This window comes from Syngnathus scovelli, chromosome 6, assembly GCF_024217435.2.
Source record: "Syngnathus scovelli strain Florida chromosome 6, RoL_Ssco_1.2, whole genome shotgun sequence".
Taxonomy (NCBI): Eukaryota; Metazoa; Chordata; class Actinopteri; order Syngnathiformes; family Syngnathidae; genus Syngnathus; species Syngnathus scovelli.
In genome coordinates, this window is record NC_090852.1 from 207,015 (window position 1) to 224,806 (window position 17,792).

At 49.1% G+C, this 17,792-nt stretch overlaps 1 protein-coding gene and 2 long non-coding RNA genes across 3 annotated transcripts in view; all 3 read right to left on the reverse strand.

Moving 5' to 3' along the window:
• Positions 1–235: 235 nt before the first annotated feature.
• LOC125970609 (uncharacterized) lies at positions 236–899 on the reverse strand. Its single transcript, XR_007482163.2, has 3 exons — positions 703–899; positions 477–547; positions 236–340 (listed from the first exon to the last, which is right to left on the reverse strand). It is a non-coding gene; the product is annotated as an uncharacterized lncRNA (long non-coding RNA).
• Positions 900–1,067: 168 nt separating this feature from the next.
• The window catches only part of LOC125970608 (uncharacterized), a 298,477-nt gene continuing 281,752 nt past the window's right edge, over positions 1,068–17,792 (reverse strand). Inside the window, exons 2-3 of the long non-coding RNA XR_011086959.1 lie at positions 1,706–1,782; positions 1,068–1,238 (exon numbers count right to left, since the gene is read on the reverse strand). This is a non-coding gene — a long non-coding RNA (uncharacterized lncRNA). The remainder of the gene's footprint in view (positions 1,239–1,705; positions 1,783–17,792) is intronic.
• Positions 6,208–6,745, reverse strand: LOC137840342 (janus kinase and microtubule-interacting protein 3-like). Its single transcript, XM_068650929.1, has 2 exons — positions 6,413–6,745; positions 6,208–6,333 (listed from the first exon to the last, which is right to left on the reverse strand). Exons 1-2 carry the CDS (start codon positions 6,623–6,625, stop codon positions 6,217–6,219), a joined length of 330 nt encoding a protein of 109 aa, XP_068507030.1. The 5' UTR covers positions 6,626–6,745; the 3' UTR covers positions 6,208–6,216.

Consider the following 17,792-nt stretch of genomic DNA (forward strand, 5'->3'; position numbering starts at 1 on the left):
AGGAGGGCAGATTTCATTCCTGAAGCGAGTGATCTCTCCACCTGCAGGTGTCTAAAAGAACTTGCCTTGTCTCCTGTGTGGTTCTTGCAAAATAAGTTGGAGTGAGCAAATCTCTAACAACTAGTACCAGAATCAGTCAGACCAGCGACAAAGCACCCGCGACGCAAAGACGAGTCCGATTCCAGGCTGAAGAGGAATGTTTGGCGACAATACGGTGGCAGAAATGGCGGGCTACCTCTTCGGGTTCCGTGTCGGGGGTTCTGTCGGTGTGAAAAGACAAGGACGATCCGTCCGAGTCCACCAACACGTCTTCGTCGTAGCCGTAAAATGTTTCGATGACCTGCGGGCGCGGAAGCAAACATCTCTCTGAACAAACTGAAGCGACACCTCACGATGAATCGACAAGAGGAACGATAGCGAGGAAAAGGCCATTTCATCTTGCGCAACACCAAGCAGCCGCAAACAAACAGACTCACCTTGCAGGACCACACGCTTTGTTCCTCCTCAGAGATTCTCGACGTCGGTATCGTAGCAGCAAATCTCTCTCCTGTCGACACAAATAATCCGCCTTTGAGATTCTTTGGATGCAAAGGAGGGCTTCGCTACCCTGATGGCACGGTTCAAGTTGGCTCTCGCTGTCCTCAGTGTCTCCTTGTCGCCAGACTTGAAGGCAGAGTTCCGCGCTCGTAGCGTTTGACGTACCTCCTCAGTCATCCAGGGTCGTTGGTTGCCCCGGGTGATGATATTCTTAGTGGTGCTGACGTCCTCGGTGCATTTGTTGATGTAGGCTGACACAGTCATGGCGCTCGTAGCGTTTGACGTACCTCCTCAGTCATCCAGGGTCGTTGGTTGCCCCGGGTGATGATATTCTTAGTGGTGCTGACGTCCTCGCTGCATTTGTTGATGTAGGCTGACACAGTCATGGCACACGCATGTCAAATCTACATCGGGAAAACTGGGTGGGAGGGAGGGAGGGAGGGAGGGAGGCAGGCAGGCAGGGAGGCAGGCAGGCAGGCAGGCAGGCAGGGAGGCAGGCAGTGTCTGTCTGTTGAGGTTTTCACCTTGTTCTTCTCCTGCTGAAGTTCTAACTGGACGTCCATCAGTTTGGCTCTCAGCTCGTCATTGGCGGCCTGAAGGGCGCCCGTTCACTCCGCCTTGGCCCGCCCTGCCGGAGCTCGTTTGGACATCTCTTACTCGAGTCTCGCCCGGTCGTCAGTCAGAGATCACAACATTTGTACCTGGAGAGCACAAACGCAGTGCTGTTTTCCACTGGCTTCGGACTCAACTTCAATCGGTACCGTAACTTACAACATCATAAACATAGATCTAGCTTGACTTATTCATTGAATAAATGCATTTAGTTCTTCAAAACTGCATCACGCAACATAGCGTGACCGAGACGGCCGTTATCCACCTGCGTGAAGTTATTTGGTGAAATGAATGAGATGTTTAAGACACCATCGTTCTGTCTCTATGTAGATGAAGGGAAATAATCGATTGCTGAAGGTCCAAAGGTGTTGTGATAAACAAATAAACATTTTAGTGATTAGTGACATATTTGTGATAAACATATTAGGCAGGATAATCACATATGTTAACTTGACTGCCCACACTGTATTTATTTATGGTTATTTGTTAAATTGAGTACTGTTAGACATGAAATAGGAAGTGTTTCACATAAATGGACGACGAAAGGGGTACTCACCATTGTAGCTCCTGCTGGTCAATGATACGAGCCTCTTCTTGCAGTGGAAAACATACAGCCAAAAAACACCGTGGAACCTAAAGGAATGAAATTAAACATTAATATTTAGCCTCAACCAACATTCACAAACGTAAATCTTTTTAAACACAATGAGTTGTACTTACCGTGTACGCTCTAGACGGTCCACTTGCAAGCAGAAAATAAAGATATTTCTGTTGATAATCGTCGTGTTTGTATCCGTTGTCTCGCTCAAGGCCATTGCGCCGACAGATTTGAATTTTGGCGAGAGTTCAGCCTATTGACGTCATTTCCGCGGTGTAATACCCGCATATCTGAAACGGCAAAGTTAAGAGTAGAGTTAAAGTTTTTAATCAACGCAATAATTTACAACCGTTGACCAGTCGAAATAATTGTCGAAATTTGGCGTCTGTGGCTGGAAGCAGACGCCGAGTTCGACGTTCCTCCCAAACGCCACACTCCCTCGCTTTTCAGGGCTACACAAAAAAAACATATTTTTCAAAACAATGAGTTGTAATTACCTTGTACGCTCTAGACGGTCAAGTTGCAAGCTGAAAACAAAAATATTTGTCTTGTTTTCGTCGTGTTACTAACCGCTGTGTCTTGTTTGCCAGCATTGCCGCTTTCCTACTTCCTGTTGCAAGTCACGCCCACGGATTATAATTTTGCCGTGAGTTCCGCCTATTGACATCATGTCCGCGTCACATGACTGCGACATAATATTATCTAAAACTGTTTGTGCGGTATTGTGCGGTATTGTGTTGTTTTGTGCGGTATTGTGTTATTCTGTGCGGCGTCGTGTTGTTCTGTGCGGCGTCGTGTTGTTCAGTGCGGCATGGTGTTGTTCAGTGCGGCATGGTGTTGTTCAGTGCGGCATGGTGTTGTTCAGTGCGGCATAATGTTGTTCAGTGCGGCATGGTGTTGTTCAGTGCGGGATGGTGTTGTTCAGTGCGGGATGGTGTTGTTCAGTGCGGCATGGTGTTGTTCAGTGCGGCATAATGTTGTTCAGTGCGGCATGGTGTTGTTCAGTGCGGCATGGTGTTGTTCAGTGCGGCATAATGTTGTTCAGTGCGGCAAAATGTTGTTCAGTGCGGCATGGTGTTGTCAGTGTGGCATGGTGTTGTTCATTGCGGCATGGTGTTGTTCAGTGCGGCATGGTGTTGTTCAGTGCGGCATGGTGTTGTTCAGTGCGGCATGGTGTTGTTCAGTGCGGCATGGTGTTATTCAGTGGGGCATGGTGTTGTTCAGTGCGTCATAGTGTTGTTTAGTGCGGGATGGTGTTGTTCAGTGCGGCATGGTGTTGTTCAGTGCGGCATGGTGTTTTTCAGTGCGGCATGGTGTTGTACAGTGCGGAATGGTGTTGTTCAGTGCGGCATGGTGTTGTTCAGTGCGGGATGGTGTTGTTCAGTGCGGGATGGTGTTGTTCAGTGCGGCGTGGTGTTGTTTAGTGCGGCATGGTGTTGTTTAGTGCGGGATTGTGTTGTTCAGTGCGGCATGGTGTTGTTCAGTGCGGCATGGTGTTGTTCAGTGCGGCATGGTGTTGTTCAGTGCGGCATGGTGTTGTTCAGTGCGGCATAATGTTGTTCAGTGCGGCATAATGTTGTTCAGTGCGGCATGGTGTTGTTCAGTGTGGGATGGTTTTGTTCAGTGCAGGATGGTGTTGTTCAGTGCGGCATGGTGTTGTTCAATGCGGCATGGTGTTGTTCAGTGCGGGATGGTGTCGTTTAGTGCGGCATGGTGTTTTTCAGTGCGGCATAATGTTGTTCAGTGCGGCATGGTGTTGTTCAGTGCGGCATGGTGTTGTTCAGTGCGGCATAATGTTGTTCAGTGCGGCATAATGTTGTTCAGTGCAGGATGGTGTTATTCAGTGCAGGATGGTGTTGTTCAGTGCGGCATGGTGTTGTTCAGTGTGGGATGGTGTCTTTCAGTGCGGCATGGTGTCAGAAAATAAAGATATTTCTGTTGATAATCGTCGTTGCTCAGTGGCTCACGGCCATCGCGCCAACAGATTTGAATTTTGGCGGAAGTTCCTGTTAGACATGAAATAGGAAGTGTTTAACATGAATGTTATGGCTACTCACCATTGTAGCTCGCTCCTGGTCAATGATACTTGTAGCTCTCTCCTGGTCAATGATACGAGCCTCTTCTTGCAGTGGAAAACTTACAGCCAACAAACACCGTGGAACCTAAAGGAAGGAAATTAAACATTAACATTTAGCCTCAACCAACATTCACAGATGTAACGCAACGCAAACTACACAAACGTAAATCTTTTTAAACACAATGAGTTGTACTTACCGTGTACGCTCTAGACGGTCCACTTGCAAGCAGAAAATAAAGATATTTCTGTTGATAGTCGTCGTGTTTGTATCCGTTGTCTCGCTCAAGGCCATTGCGCCCACAGATTTGAATTTTGGCGACAGTTCAGCCTATTGACGTCATTTCCGCGGTGTAATACCCGCATATCTGAAACGGCAAAGTTAAGAGTAGAGTTAAATAAAGTTTTTAATCAACGCAATCATTTACAACCATTGACCAGTCGAAATAATCGTCGAAATTCGACGTTCCCCCCAAACGCCACACTCGCTTTTCAGGGCAACAAAAGTACTTCTTTTTAAAAACGATGAGTTGTACTTACCGTGTACGCTCTGGATGGTCCAGTTGCAAGCAGAAAATAAAAACATTTCTCTCGTTAGTCGTATGTTACCATCCGCTGTGTCTTTGTCAACATCGCCATTTTCCTACTTCCTGTTGCGAGCCACGCCCACGGATTTAAATTCTGGCGGAAGAACCCGCCCATTGGCGTCGTTTTCGCGTATAGCAAATCCGATTGGTTGGGAAGGGGGCGCGGTTATGCAGCCGAGGGGGTCCTGTGATCGGTGGGATGTAAAGTAGGCGTCGACGTCACATCCGCGTCACGTGACCACGACGTGGCAGACGTCATATAGCAACCGCTGTTTTGTTTAGTAGACTTACAGTTGTTATGCATTGACATAATGGCGCACACTCCAAATAGATTTGAATAAATTAAATAATTCTTCTGCCCACTCCCTTTTAAACAAGTTAACTATCCCCGCGGATTTGAATTGCAGCGGAAGTTTCGCCCATCGACGTTTACAGTTGTTATGCATTGGCATAATGGTGTGCACTCAAAATAGATTTAAATAAATTAAATATTTCTTCTGCCCACTCCCTTTTAAACAAGTTAACTCTGCCCACGGATTCTAATTTCGGAGGAAGGTCCGTCCATTGATGTCTTGTCTGCGTCACTTGACCACGACGTAGCGACGTCATATAGTAACCGCTGTTTTGATCAGTAGACTTACTTATTATGCGTTGACATAATGGCGCACTGGTTAGCATGTCCACCTCTTAAGCATGATGTTGCGGGTTCGACGCCTGATCAATGTTAGCCATGGAGTGAGCTGAAGTGCATGGCGCTGAAGATTTGAATGTTTGAAATGCGCTGAGGTCTGACATAACAGGCAGAATGGTTTGCCATCACGTTCAACAAAAAATAGAAACTTTCCCACTCTGATAAAAACGTCCTGTGTTCATCTACATATTTCCGTTTTGCTGTGCATCTTTTCTCTGCCATTTCGAGAGCCCAATTGACACTAATAGTTTACTGGAATGTGTTTGCCCATCCTACTTTGTGGAATTTCACCACATGCGCTTTTGACCAAAATACCAAATTGAACTCAAGTGAAGCCAACACGCACAACCCCCCCCCCCCCCACCACACACACACACACAAATGTTGATATGAACATAAAAGGGCCGCATGAATCCAAGAAAAGAGCCGCATGCGGTTCAGGAATTGCGGCTTGGTCAAACCTGTACTATACAACTTTATTTGTATAAAATTTTCACAACAGCTGTCACACAAACAAAGCGGGAAAAAACGAAGACGTGCGTGTTCCGCCCACGCTGGATTTATTTGCACCTTTGAAAAGACACCGTATTGCCGCAGATGTGGCAAAGAGTACTTTTGGGCATCTGAGACGGAAGGATGTCCAAAGCATCATGTCACCTGCTCTGGTCGGCATGGTGGTGGGACGTTGAGGTCAACCGCTTTGGGGTTGGCTGAATCTTTGGTCGCAGGATGCCACACACTTGAAGACAGAAGCAGAAAAGCAGAGCTAAATGCAAAATGTACTCACCGGTGACTCCAATTTTTTTCCCCCCTGAAGAAATGGATGGACGGGTGGCCCCGGCTGGCCGGTGGGACTCTTGTTATTCTGACCCTTTTTAGTGCGCGTTTGGGGCAACAACCGTTTTTTGTGGCGCTCTCTTCTGGTTCAAGAGTGCCCTGCATGTGAATTTGCCTTTCCTGCCTTCTGATTGGATGAGCGCCGGTGTGACGCGGTGCCTCTGTCACCGTGGCGGGGGGTATACGTCGGCATCGGAGCGTCTGCCAACGTCTGAGACCGGCTGGCAGTTTATCGGAGGTGTCGAGTGCGGTGCCGCTGGAGCTCACTCACCAGCTGGTGTTAGGGCCACAGAATGAAGGCCAAGGAGAAGAATAGAAAGAGAAACAGAAACTTCTCCTCCAATTGTTTGATTTGTCTCTTCTGAGCTTCGATGAATTCTTTCAGCTCTTTGTTCCTCTAGGACGGACAAATGGAAAGTGGCCTTCAAAAGCCAGTAAGCCTGCAAGTAAGTGCCGGGCTGGCTTTGGGCCCTTACCTGTTGCGCGCTGTGCAGCAGATCCATTCTCTCTTGGAGAATGCAAGCGTCGCGCTCCCTCAACTCGCACATCAGGGCTCGCTTCCATTGGTCCACGGCGCTCCTAAGCTCTTCTCTCTGATCCGCCGTCAGCACGTCATTCACGCCAGCGTGGCTGGCTTTTTCGCCGTCCGTGGCGGGGCAGTCCCGCTGCGGTAGCGCCTCGTACAACATGGCCTCCAGCTCCAGGATCCTCTGGGCAGCAATCCTCGTCCATCAGTGGTCCGGCGGGAGATTTGAGGGCGACTTACCTTATGAGCCTGGTCCATGGAACGCTTCCTGAAGTCCAACAGGTCAGAATTGTTGGGGCACATTGCCGGAGTTCCCCTTGGCTGATGTCGCGTGTCTGTCTACCTTCTCACTTTCAATGTCCAACATCTACTGTTGAAGTGCTGACTTGGTCACTTTGATGTATTCTAACCACTGAGGAAAGGCTGCTGTCACATAAGCAGAATGCGAGAGCGTGCGTGGACATGCGCGTTACCTTCTCGGCTAGGGTGAGAAGGGTCCTGGCGTGAATCATGACCACCTGCTCCTCGTTGGTGAGATTCTGCAAGAGCCCAAAGGCACAGCGTCAACTGTTAGGGTTTTCCAGGTTATCTTTATCGTAGGATTATGTTGGAATGTAAACTATAATGATTAAATCAATCTTGTCTTGCCCTCACAATGCAGAGTAAGATGAAGTGGTTGCTTCCTCTGCTTGATTGACCAGCTGCAGGGGAAGCAATCACAGTTGTTCTGTTTCCCACAACAGTGTAAAACACCCCCTGCTCTGATCTTATCAGAGGCCGGGGGTACACCAAACCTGTCCACTCTCACCCCCACTCTGTTCCTCCTAATAAATATGCCCTTGCAGGGAGGAGACTTTTAGATTTCATTCCTGTAGCGAGTGATCTCTCCACCTGCAGGTGTCTAAAAGAACTTGCTTGTCTCCCGTGTGGTTCTTGCAAAATAAGTTGGAGTGAGCAAATCTCTAACATTTTGGTGCCGAAACCCGGGATCCCTCATACCCATCAATCTGGCTGACGGAGGACGACGCGCTGTACACCGTCGACGGGCCAGCGTCCATTAGCCGGACCTGGTAAAGAAAGACCTGGGAAGGAAATTCTTCGCTGGGCCAGCATCTTAGGTCTGCCTTCGTCTGACAGAGGTGGATTGACGGGACCCGGCAGTGCAACGAACCAGGGGACAAGTAAGTTAAAGGCCTGAAGTTGTGTGATTGTGTTGTTGTGAAACGCGTATAAAAAAAACAAAACAAAAAAAACACAGGTGCACGTGAGATTCGGCTTTGGTTTGTCCGAGCTATGAGATACGGCTTTGGTTTGTCCGAGCTATGAGATACGGCTTTGTTTTGTCCGAGCTATAAGATTCGGCTTTGGTTTGTCCGAGCTATGAGATTCGGCTTTGGTTTGTCCGAGCTATGAGATTCGGCTTTGGTTTGTCCGAGCTATGAGATTCGGCTTTGGTTTGTCCGAGCTATGAGATACGGCTTTGGTTTGTCCGAGCCATGAGAAAAATACAAAGCGCTGGAGTTTGTGTAATTGAGAGTGTGACTGGTAGGATAAATTGACTAAATAGCAGTTCTAGCATTGATCCACGGCAATAATACAGGCTAGTAATTTGTTGAAAGGTCAATTTAAACCTGCATTGAGGATCCTCAAAGAAATAAATAAGTAATAATAGTAATAATAATAATAATAATATTTTTTGAGACAAAGAGATTGTAAAACCTAAAATTACTAGAATTAAGATGGGAAATAAAAACGGTAAATCTCTACCTCTTGACGGAGATGAGAAGTACATGGCGAGTAGATTTCTTAATTGTATGCAATATATGCCGAAGTGGAAGAAAAAGTATGGAGTAGAAAGGAAGTTGAGAAATCAAGTGGTAAAGAAATGCAACTTGCTTCTAGAAGATAAATAAATAAAATAAGAATGTGCTATCCTCGTGTGCATGGGAGGGACCAGCTCATGATCGACCACAGGAAATGGCCAGCCTGTGACGAATCATTGGTGCTGGGAACTACCTTTTGCGTGCGAGAGCTGTGCATGTGTGTGTGTATATGTTAAAATGATGAACATTGGCTAAAGTTTTAGTATAAAAAAAAATTTGCTAGACTGTGGTCTATCCAATTTGCACCGCAGAACAGAAATTATTTTGAAAGATAAAAATGAGAGGAAAAAGAGAGAAATCTGTTTGCAAGCAGAAACTAATCCACACTAGTGCATGTTAAGTGTGGAGCCCACATGAGAAATTCGAAGAAAAAAAAATGACAGAACATGCTTTCAGGAATTGGAAGAAGCTAAATTGTGAATTTAAGATTTTGCAATGCTACATTTAATAGGAATAATTGATTGGTTGTGTTATAAGATTATACAAAATTCTAAATGCAAGCTAAATCTGAGAGATTGAGTTCTTCAAATTTAAAAACAAAGAAAAAATTCAGATTAATTTGCCAATTGTTTGTTTTAGTTAAGTTTTTTTTGAATTGGTGGATTGTTCTACCAGGAAACCTGAGTTGAAAATGATATATGAATGTTGTGTGGTGAGCTTGGATGAATTGGGACCAATGTGATAGAAAGACTCCTTTTTGGAGACTGTGTGTGAGATGCAAATGAACATTGATGAATGATAGCCTGAATGAAAAGAAATTACAGGTTGAATGGTTGAAGTCGTTAGCGACTACTATGGAAAATTAGTAGAGCGACTTTGATGAAAGAGTGATTTTGAGCAGGTTGAATGTTAGAAAGAAACAGGTAGCTTTTGGATTGATAATTAAGTACAGGGAAAAAAAACTGGAGAACCAGTAACACATGTAGAAGATGTGTGAACTGGGAAATTGAGAAGCGTTTTGGACAGAAAGTCAAATTAAATGATGATGGAATCGTATGTAGTAAAGAACGCATTCTCCCAAAAAGATTGTCAAGGTGTGAGGTATGGGCGTTGCCAAGCCTCAAAAGGAGGGAGTGAGTAGGACAGATAGTGGAAGATAGTAATAATACAACACTTTATGACAATGAATTTTCGAATACATTTGGTGTTATACTGTGGTATTTTTTTTTTTTATTCTGGTGTAGATAGGTTAGCAACACGAGAGATTTAGAGGTTCAAAAGAAAGACAGTCAAAAGAAAACATTTTTGATTTGGACAATTGCAGGCTAACAGGAACATAAGAACGATAAGAACTACGAGAGTTGCAAACAACAGATGAAGAGCAGTCCTTGGCAGATTATATGATCAGGACGCTCAAACTGTGTCAAAGACAAATTTACTGCCGCCTGATCTTTCCTCCTCACAGGTCGACAACCCCATCAATCCAGGAGACTGGGTCTACATCAAGGTCATCAAAAGAAAGAACTGGGCCAGCCCGCGGTGGGAGGGACCGTTCCAAGTTTTGCTTGCTACTCCCACGGCGGTAAAAATTTCTCAACGGCCCAGCTGGATTCACCACAGCCACTGCAAGTTGCAGAGAGTGCTGGACCCCTAATTCGGAGTGGTGGGGAAGGCTGACTACAAAGGGGCCCCATCGTTTAGGGTGAGGCGTCTCAATGTTGGTGAAGAATTCATCGATCCCCACTCCGCTAGGCGAGGGGATGTCCCGGTGTCTCTGCCATCCTAGTAGCAATGGGGCTCCATATGCCAGATGGATCCTCTGCTGCGTTGTGGTTGGAGCGTGCTATGGTCTATTGACTCATCTGAACAGACCAAATGACAATGTTGCCCGTGGTAAACGATGGTCACATGATGAGAACTTTGAAGACTGGTCATGGGACCCCAGAAACCCATACGAAACTAACACTTGGTACCGGTATGTCAGGTTCACTGTGAGAGCTCACACACGGGAGGCGTGCTATGTGTGTTCGAAACTCCCCCCTTCCTCCACGCAAGTTCGCTTGGAGGCCAGAGCAATGAATGTCACTGAAGCAAAATGTATGGCATCCATGGGAGGAGTTGGATATCAGCACTGTGCCGTCACAGTCAAAGATGCCGACCCTTACCGCCCTGGACTTGCTGACGGTGCCTGTGATCAGCTGTTCTGGACAAATCTCAATGTGACTGTTAAAGGACGGACAATACCACAAGTGGCCTACACAGAGAGACCAGCTGGAGTGAATTACACATGTTACATCCAAGGTAACAAGACCCACGTCTGCATTAACGACGACTGCTCTCCAGGAGAAAACTGGATGGGAGCTTTGGACATCACCGATGAGTGTCAAGATAAGAGAGCCATTTCAGGTGGTGAGGGCTCTCCAACCAACATGGCTACACCATCGAACGGAACATACTTCATACAGAATGGCTGGTGGCTTTGTGGTCACAAGGTTTATCCGATGCTGCCCGCCAACTGGACAGGAGTGTGTGCACCAGTGTGGGTGACAGACCACACCTACAGGATACGACATCATCTGCTGACAGGAGCACACAACTCATCTGGACGTCGACGCAGAGCAGTTGCAATCTTTGACCCTCATGACCCTGTCTGGGGTGCGAACGTTCCAGAGGACCATAAAGTGTGGTCTGCCGGAGACAAAGTTGTCCTTGCGCTCTTCCCTCAGATTGGGGTTGGGAAACTATCGCTCTTCATCGAGACACTGAACTATCGTTTTCAATCCTTTGTGAATCTCTCGCTGCAAGTCAACGATGGACAAAATAGAGAGATTCAGGCTATTAGACTGATGGTCTTGCAAAACAGGATGGTTCTGGACTTGTTGACGGCAGCACAAGGTGGTGTGTGCCACATCATTGGGACTTCTTGTTGCACATACATACCAGGAGAAAATGACACCCACATAAACGACGCCATGAATTCGCTGAAGAACTTACAGCAGGCCATGTCTAAAGACAAGGTCCCACATCAGTTTGATTTCTTTTCATGGCTATTCTCTGGCAACTGGTGGCAACTGCTGTTGAAATTGCTGTCTCCTGTGCTTGTTGTGCTGGTGGTGTTGTGCTCGTTTACCACCTGCGTTATCCCATGTTTGAAGTCTGCTGTGTCGAAGTTTGTGTCCTCTACTGTAGCCCAAGTTCATATACAACTTCTTAGAGATGACGGATGTGATGACGATAATGACACGTGGATTGCGTAGATGCTGCTCTGTTGGGCATGTTTTACAGAAACTTGATGATTTAACCATCAAAAAGTGATGCAAGTGATGGATACAATGATGTACTGTTTCTGTGTTTTTATTTTTATTTTTTATTGATAGCATTCTGGTCGCCTGTGGCACAGGGGCCGTGAAAGAATTTTCCTGCTAATAACATCTGGCCAGCAGGTTTTTCGCTTACACAATAAGTTTGATCTGGGGTATTGAGGTAATGCCTCATCTTCACTGGAAAGTGTTGCTATCATTGTTTGTTGTTTTTATTTTTACTATTCTTCTTTCTTCATTATACATATATATATATATGTTTTTTCTTACTTGTCTTTGTTGTTTGGGGTGACATAATCATATGATAAAACAGGAGGGAGATGTTAGGGTTTTCCATGTTATCTTTATCGTAGGATTATGTTGGAATGTAAACTATAATGATTAAATCAATCTTCTCTTGCCCTCACAATGCAGAGTAAGATGAAGTGGTTGCTTCCTCTGCTTGATTGACCAGCTGCAGGGGAAGCAATCAAAGTTGTTCTGTTTCCCACAACAGTGTAAAACACCCCCTGCTCTGATCTTATCAGAGGCCGGGGGTACACCAAACCTGTCCACTCTCACCCCCACTCTGTTCCTCCTAATAAATATGCCCTTACAGGAAGGAGACTTTTAGATTTCGTTCCTGTAGCGAGTGATCTCTCCACCTGCAGGTGTCTAAAAGAACTTGCTTGTCTCCCGTGTGGTTCTTGCAAAATAAGTTGGAGTGAGCAAATCTCTAACATCAACAAGCTTCTTTCAGCGCAAAGCCTTCCAAAAGTCACATTTGAGCCGCCGAGTCTCGTGGAGTGCGAACATAAGGAGTTCGACATACACTTACGGCGTTATCGCCCAGGATGTCCAGCTTCTTCATCAGATCACTGATGACGATGTCCGGGGGAAAGGCGCAAGGAGCAATGTAAGGTGTTCTGGGACCTCGGGTTAAGGTTAGGGTTGCGAGGGACACTTGATGTCCGGGCCCCAACCGTCGATGGGCGACAGCTGCACTGCTATGTCCTTCGGAGGGGTGTGACAGACGACATAGTGCTCCGGATCCACAGGCTTGTAAGTGCCCGGAACAGAGTCTTGCACGGCCACAAAGCTGTACGTGACACCGTGGGCTGCGCGAACTGTGTTATGCAGCATAGTGTGGGGCATCTTAATGTACACTAGACTGTTTGCGGGCGCCGGGTCCACCACCAGTCCCGTTTCGGGTACCGTGATGGTGGGAGAACTGCCCGTTAGCTTCTTGCACAGCTCTGCGTGGGTGTACGGGCGCCCGGTATCTTCATTTCTCACATCGATGTTACGTTCTTTGCACATGGCGACCACTTGTCTCATAGACATCGTTCTCATGCACTCACGCATACTTGGAATACGTTGGACGCTGCTGCTGCCACTGCTGCTGCTGCTGCTGCTGCTGCTGCTGCTGCTGCTGCTGCTGCTGCTGGCCACCGCGGGCCGATGCGAGGCTGATGTAACGGTACTGGTCTGCGGTGAGCCCGAGAGTCTGGCCACTATGGCCGCTTTGTCAACGGCTCTGCCCCTGTCCATGATCACAATATCCGGATCGCTGCACATAAACTGGAGTTGAGTAGTGTTGTATTTTACCAGGACGCGATCCACAGCCTCATCGTGGAGTGGGTGACTCATGGTGCAGTCGTTTTCATTAGGCTGAACTGTCTCTTGGAGCGTGCGTTCGGCCGGGTGAAACAACATCTCACACAACGCGTGCTTAGTCAGGGGCATGCCTCGCTCATTCAGGTAAGGGATGCCCTTTTCCGTGCACATGTTCTGCAATTGCCCAGAGCCCTATTACGGTTGCCCGACTGAACTAGATACCACCATGATCGAGACGCCCACACGTTACGAGAGCACCGTCATCGACGCCCCCAGTTGGCCCATTGAACCGACACGGGTTACAGTTAGGCAGTGTGACATATCCACATTGCGCATAGCGGCCATTGTGTGCATACATAGTGCAGCAGGCTCTGGGCTGCTAAGAGAATGCCAGCAGCTGGATGATATTCGAGTTGGGGAGGCAAAAATAACCAGAGGCTATAACCTTCCGGCCGATTTTGTCATCCACACCGTAGGCCCTGTGCTGAAACGCGGCAGTGTCCCAACCACGCAGCAAACCCGGCAACTGATGGGCTGCTACGTGCAGTCTTTGTACGAGGCCATGAACAACCACTTACGCACAATAGCGTTCCCGTCCATCTCTACAGGTGTGTACAACTATCCCATATGGGACGCGGTGCGAGTGGCCATGAACAGTGTGCGGGCCTTTGTAAGGCAACACCCACACGCGTTCGATTGGATCACATTCTGCCCATACAGTGCGGCCGACCTGCAGGTGTACCAGGAGGTGTACGCGCAGTACTTTCCATAGTTGGCCTACACCAGAGCGCTCGGGTCGATCCTGTTGTTCTTGAGCACGTATGCCATGTGCTCGGGCTTGATGAGAATAGTGCCGCAGGCCTTTGGTATGCTGACTCAGCAGCACTCCCACAATATGCAGGTACACACAAATGTGCTGCTGCTGGATGCGCACTCCAGGCATCTTGTCCTTCATGAGCCTGATGATAGTGCCCGACTTAACGTAGTACATGGGTAGCTGGACCTCTGGCCACCCTGAGATGCCGATCACTTTGAGCAGCTTCTCGGTAACAGTTTTACTGTTGTTATAGTCGAGGCCCATGGTGATACGGGCGCACAGGTCCACAATGTACTGGTTCTTTATGTGGGCGATGACCTCTTGCAGCACACTGTTGGACAGTCTAAACTCAGTGCCCATGGCGCTGAGTAGTTGCTCTTTTACTGAGTTGCATGACAGTGTGGCCTCTTTGCGCAGTGGCTGCTCGGTGTCTGCCATTTTATTATATAACGCTCTGTTGCCTGAGCAGCTCTTTACGCACATACGCAGCCTGCAGATGCGCAGCGTACACTTTGCTACACACGGCGCCATAGCCGGCCGTGACAAAGAGCTGATCACATGCATTTATGACGCTCTTCATGTAGTACAGGCGGTCCAACGGGTACACATCCTTGGTGTCGCTCCAGTGGTCATAGTCTAGGATCCTGCCGCCGAGGGGCGCTTCAGGCACCCCATGCTGGTGCCTGAGCACGACGTACTCGACGCGCGCCCCGCACACGACCGCGCGCCCCTGAAGCCTCATGCGCTCAGCGAGTTGGGCCTGGGCAGGCATCTGTTTGACAAGCTCCTCTCTGAGGGCGGCACGGTATGCATCCCCTGTGCCATAACGGCACCTCTGCTGCGCCACCTCCTGCGCCTTCTTGGGGTTGCGTATGCGGTACGAGCCCTGGTCATTGCACCCACCGCCTATGTCCTGTACGCTCTTGGTGAGCACAAAGTCATTGTCGGGCAGCGCCCCGGGCACCATGATGGCCGTCATCATGTCGCTGGCCGTGACGTGGGCCCGGGGGTCTTCTTGGAGGATGGCGGTCATGACGGCTGCATATATGTTACGGGCGCACATGGCACTGTCCCGCCTGGACAGCATGACGCCCTTGCTGCCTGTGCGGGTCGTGCCGTCCCTGGCCGCGGCTACATACACGTACCTCTTCTTTGTGAAGATGATGAACTTTGTATAGATGCACTGCTCGAACTCGAGACACACGGGCTTATCGAAGAACGACGACACCGTGTCGCTGGCGTCGATGGCCAGGTCCCACAGCTCCTCGAGGGAGGCTGTACGTAGCACGAGTCCGTGTCGCCGTAAACCATGGTGGCCCCCACCACGGTCCTGAGAAGCTCGGCGGCTCTCTCGATGAGCTTGCGCCCACAATACGTGACGGTCATAGCCCCGGCCATGAACGGTAGATATCCCCTCTGTGTGCCCATGGTGCCGTACACGGAGTTTGCGCTGATCTTGTACGCCAGCTGTCTCTTCTCCAACACCATGTACAGGTCCCTGTCCTTGATGTCCTTCATGCGACGGCGTATGGTCGCTCTGCTGTCCAACAGTCCCCTGAGCACCTTGGGCAGCACGCCCTCAAACTCTCGAGTGAACCTGTAGCTGAACGTGTTGCACTTTGTGCTGCCGGGCACCATGGCTGCGTACCGTACTTTGAGCTGTTGTATGCGATCCCTGAGACGGGCGCGCTCTTGCTTAGCTTTGGCCGGCAACGCTGCGAGCGAGCACTGCTGCGCCCCTATCTCCCGACCCAAAGCCTCCTTCTCGGCGTACCGCGGGGCATGCTCGCAGCCCTCGTGCTCCTCCCAGGCATACTCCTCGCCGCCGTGCTCTACTATGGTGGTGTAGCATATGTTTTTGCTGATGATGATGTTTGGATACAGGCTAGAGAAGTCTAGGGGTATGACGTTCTTGTACACACCCGGCACGGGCTCGTAGACGTAGGCCCCCGTGTACGAGCCGACCGCTTCGGCTTCGTTGCCGTCGGGTATGACGTATACCTTGTCTGTCACCGAGCGCGGCGTACAGTGCTTGTATATCTGAGAGTACACGCGCACCTGTTGACCCTGGGTGAATAATTGCATGATGGACGTGTTGCACACCGAGGCCATCTCACATAGGGCCAGCCACGTATTGAAGTAGCAGGCGAGCTGGTGGCACAGCAACGTGTCTTTGACACAGTACCTACCAACCGTGGCCATGTTGCCCGTGACGTACGCGTTGAAGATGTCTTTGGGCTTGACAGGGTCCTTGCCCGTCTTAAGAAAGTGGTTGGCCACAAAGTTGAGACTATACGAGTCGAGCTTATGATCCATGGTCACTATGGGCAACAGGTCTATGGTGAGCACGCCTTCCCACTGTATGTAGGCTATCCTCGCATGCCCCATACCCACGGTATTTTCCAGATACAGTCTGGTGGGATCCCAGCCCACACGCCTAAATGTGCCCAGGGCCGACAGCCAGCTGTACCTCTTGATCATGTAGGGTATATCGAAGCCCATTATGTTGTAGCCGCACACTGCAACCACCTGGTGATCCTTGAGGTACGCAACAAACGCCTGCAGGAGGTCGGCCTCTGTGTCATACTGGTACACTGTGCTGTCATAGTTGTTACCCCTGAGCGAGAGCAGGTCGGTCTTGAGTACCTGACTACCCTTGCATAGCACCATACCTATCTGCAAGACCACCTCGTCGTCCTTGTCACTGGGGAACACATTGGCAAACTCTGACTTGACCTCTATGTCAAAGTAGCAAATGGTGGGCGGCGGCACGCCCTCTATGTGGGGGGCGGCCTCAATGTCCGACTGCCAGTTTGCCACAAGATACTCGTGGTCGACCATGGTCTTTGTTCTGGCTACGGCGCACCGCTGCTGTACGGCCACCCACCCCACTGAGGGTAGGCCTGCGCGTGCAGTTAACTCTAGGGTCTTACTCACCTTTGTTTCGTGCAACTTAAATGTGTGTGCCTCTACGTGCTCTTGTATGGCACGCAGTGCCATGTATCCAGACACCCGCGCCCCAAAGAAAGTGCCTTTACCCTTACCGCCATGCAGGTTGCAGGCCAGCGGTGTTTCGTACACTTTGAACCCGTGGTCGATAAACAGCTTTTTGACTTCGACAGGCTCGCCCAGACACTCTACGTACACCACCTGCCTGAAATTGGGTATCCTAACGCACGCTACCTTAGATGTACGCGTTAGGCCGTACCCTCTAATCTCATAATTTGAATACAGCCACTGGTAAATGTATACTGTGTCCATTGTGCATGCTTAAGTATCTGATGCACTTTGTGCTGTTTCACAAATACAATTTTTTTATATATAAAATGCCTCAGCCAAATGTCTTCAGGTGCACTGCCAGCCCACGGTCCCTGCGCCGGATAGCCAGCCCCAAGAGACGCATGTCCCCCCGCAGGAGAAAGTCCCCCGCCACACGACGCTCTCCTGCTAGACGCCGCTCCCCCAGTAGACGCCGATCATCCCCCAGACGGCGCTCTTCCACCGGACGCCGTTAAATAACAACATTCTTGAGGCGCACATCCCTCAGCAGTTTGAGGTGGTCGCGGTATAGGGTTACCTCATGGTGCCGTTGAAAGGGGCTCTTCCCGAGCCGTGTGGCACACTCGTGCCTTTCTCGGTTGACGGAGAGCAGCATGGCGACCACGCTGACAGCCACTAGCAACCTGACAAACACGGGCGACCCGCTGGCTATGAGTGCGGCAGCTACGATGGTGTAGATAAACACAAATGTCATTTTTTCCTAAAACATACCTT